Source organism: Plasmodium gaboni, chromosome 8 (assembly GCF_001602025.1).
Source record: "Plasmodium gaboni strain SY75 chromosome 8, whole genome shotgun sequence".
Taxonomy (NCBI): Eukaryota; Apicomplexa; class Aconoidasida; order Haemosporida; family Plasmodiidae; genus Plasmodium; species Plasmodium gaboni.
Window position 1 is genome coordinate 632,971 of NC_031488.1, and position 1,728 is coordinate 634,698.

The 1,728-nt window shown below is 24.2% G+C and overlaps 1 protein-coding gene across 1 annotated transcript; it reads left to right on the forward strand.

The window, feature by feature from the left end:
- Positions 1–332: 332 nt before the first annotated feature.
- On the forward strand, positions 333–1,478 carry PGSY75_0818000 (conserved protein, unknown function; the record flags this gene model as incomplete). The annotated part of the gene is made up of 1 exon (XM_018785306.1): positions 333–1,478. The coding sequence occupies one exon, from the start codon at positions 333–335 to the stop codon at positions 1,476–1,478; it is 1,146 nt and encodes a 381-aa protein (XP_018642273.1).
- Between the last annotated feature and the right edge of the window lie 250 nt (positions 1,479–1,728).

Genomic DNA, 1,728 nt, shown 5'->3' on the forward strand with positions numbered 1-1,728 from the left:
TTTTTTATATATATGTATATAATATCAAAACAAAATATATTATTTACTTTTTATTTATCCTGTGTACTTTTTTTTTTTTTTTTTTTTTTTTTTTTTTTTGTATATCCTTTGTAAAATAAAAATTATAATAATGTGAAGATATGATATGTATATATATATATATATATATATTAATTCATATATATAAGTAACATATGATGATAGCTTAAAATATATATTTTAATATATATCCATATATATATGTATATATATTTTTATTATAAGAAATATTATTTATTATAATATCATACGTATTAAAATAAGGTGTAGTATTTTTTTTTTTCTTTTTTATCATGTTTAATGTCTTCTTTAAAAGCAAAACATCTGAAGTTTTAGAATCGACAGAAAATAATGATAAGGGAAATGAGGAGAACAGAAGTGATATAAATAATGAAAGGAAAGATTCGAAAATATCAAATGACCATTCTGGTGGAAGCGAAAAAGATAATTTGGATGGTGATTCGAATGCTATAATAGAAAGTATAAATGAAGTTATGAATGCGGAGGGGGGTTCAAGTGAATCTGAAAAGAGGGACAGAAACAAAAGTAAACGCAGAAATAGAAGTATAACAAGAAGCAGAAGTAGGTCTAGAAGTCGAGATAGAAGCCGACACAGAAGCAGGACTCGAAGCAGGACTCGAAGTAGAAGTCGAAATAGACATAGACATAGAAAAGGACGAAGTAGGAGTAGAAGTAGAAGTAGAGAGAGGAATAGGCATAGACATGGAAGGAATAGAAGTAGAAGTATAGAAAAACATAGACATAGAAGACGAGATAGTCATAGGCATAGACATGATGATAGACGAAGAAGCAGAAGTAGAGACAAATATAGACATGATGATAGACGTAGAAGTAGAAGTAGAGACAAATATAGACATGATGATAGGCATAGAAGTAGAAGCAGAGACAAATATAGACATGATGATAGACATAGAAGTAGAAGAAGATTATCTTATGATAAATATGAAAAAAGGAAATTAAGAAGTTATAGTACTGATTCTATAGAAGATAAAAAAAACGATAAGATATCTTTAAATAATATAGAGCAATATGATAATAGTGATAGTAATATAAAAAAAAATAATACATATGAAGGGGAGGATGACCAATATAAAAATCACGACGATTTAAATGATAAGAAGAATGAATATGTTGATAAGAATTCCAAAGAAAAAGAAGATCATGATAAGAAAAATAAATATCCAAATAAAAATGAAGAGAATAATAATGATATAATGAATGACAATATTTTAGATGAAGAATTATCAGAGAGTGAGATGATTAAAAAAATTATGGGAATAAGTGAATTTTCAACAACTGATAATAAATGTCATAAAAGTACGGATATATCAGGAATAAATAAAAGAACCAAAAGAAAGTATAGGCAATATATGAATAGAAGAGGAGGATTTAATAGACCATTATCACCTTCATTTTGAGAGAATTATATCTTTAAAATGTTTTTATATAATATTGATTATATTAGAAAAGGCACACAAAAATATACACATATTAAATATATATATATATATATATTATATTTATAATATATACCCTTTTTGATGGGTTATAATTTTTACGTCCCACATAATATAATATCTGCACATATATATATATAAATATATATATATATATATATATATATATATTTGTTATTTATTTATATATTTTTTTGATTTTTATTTATTT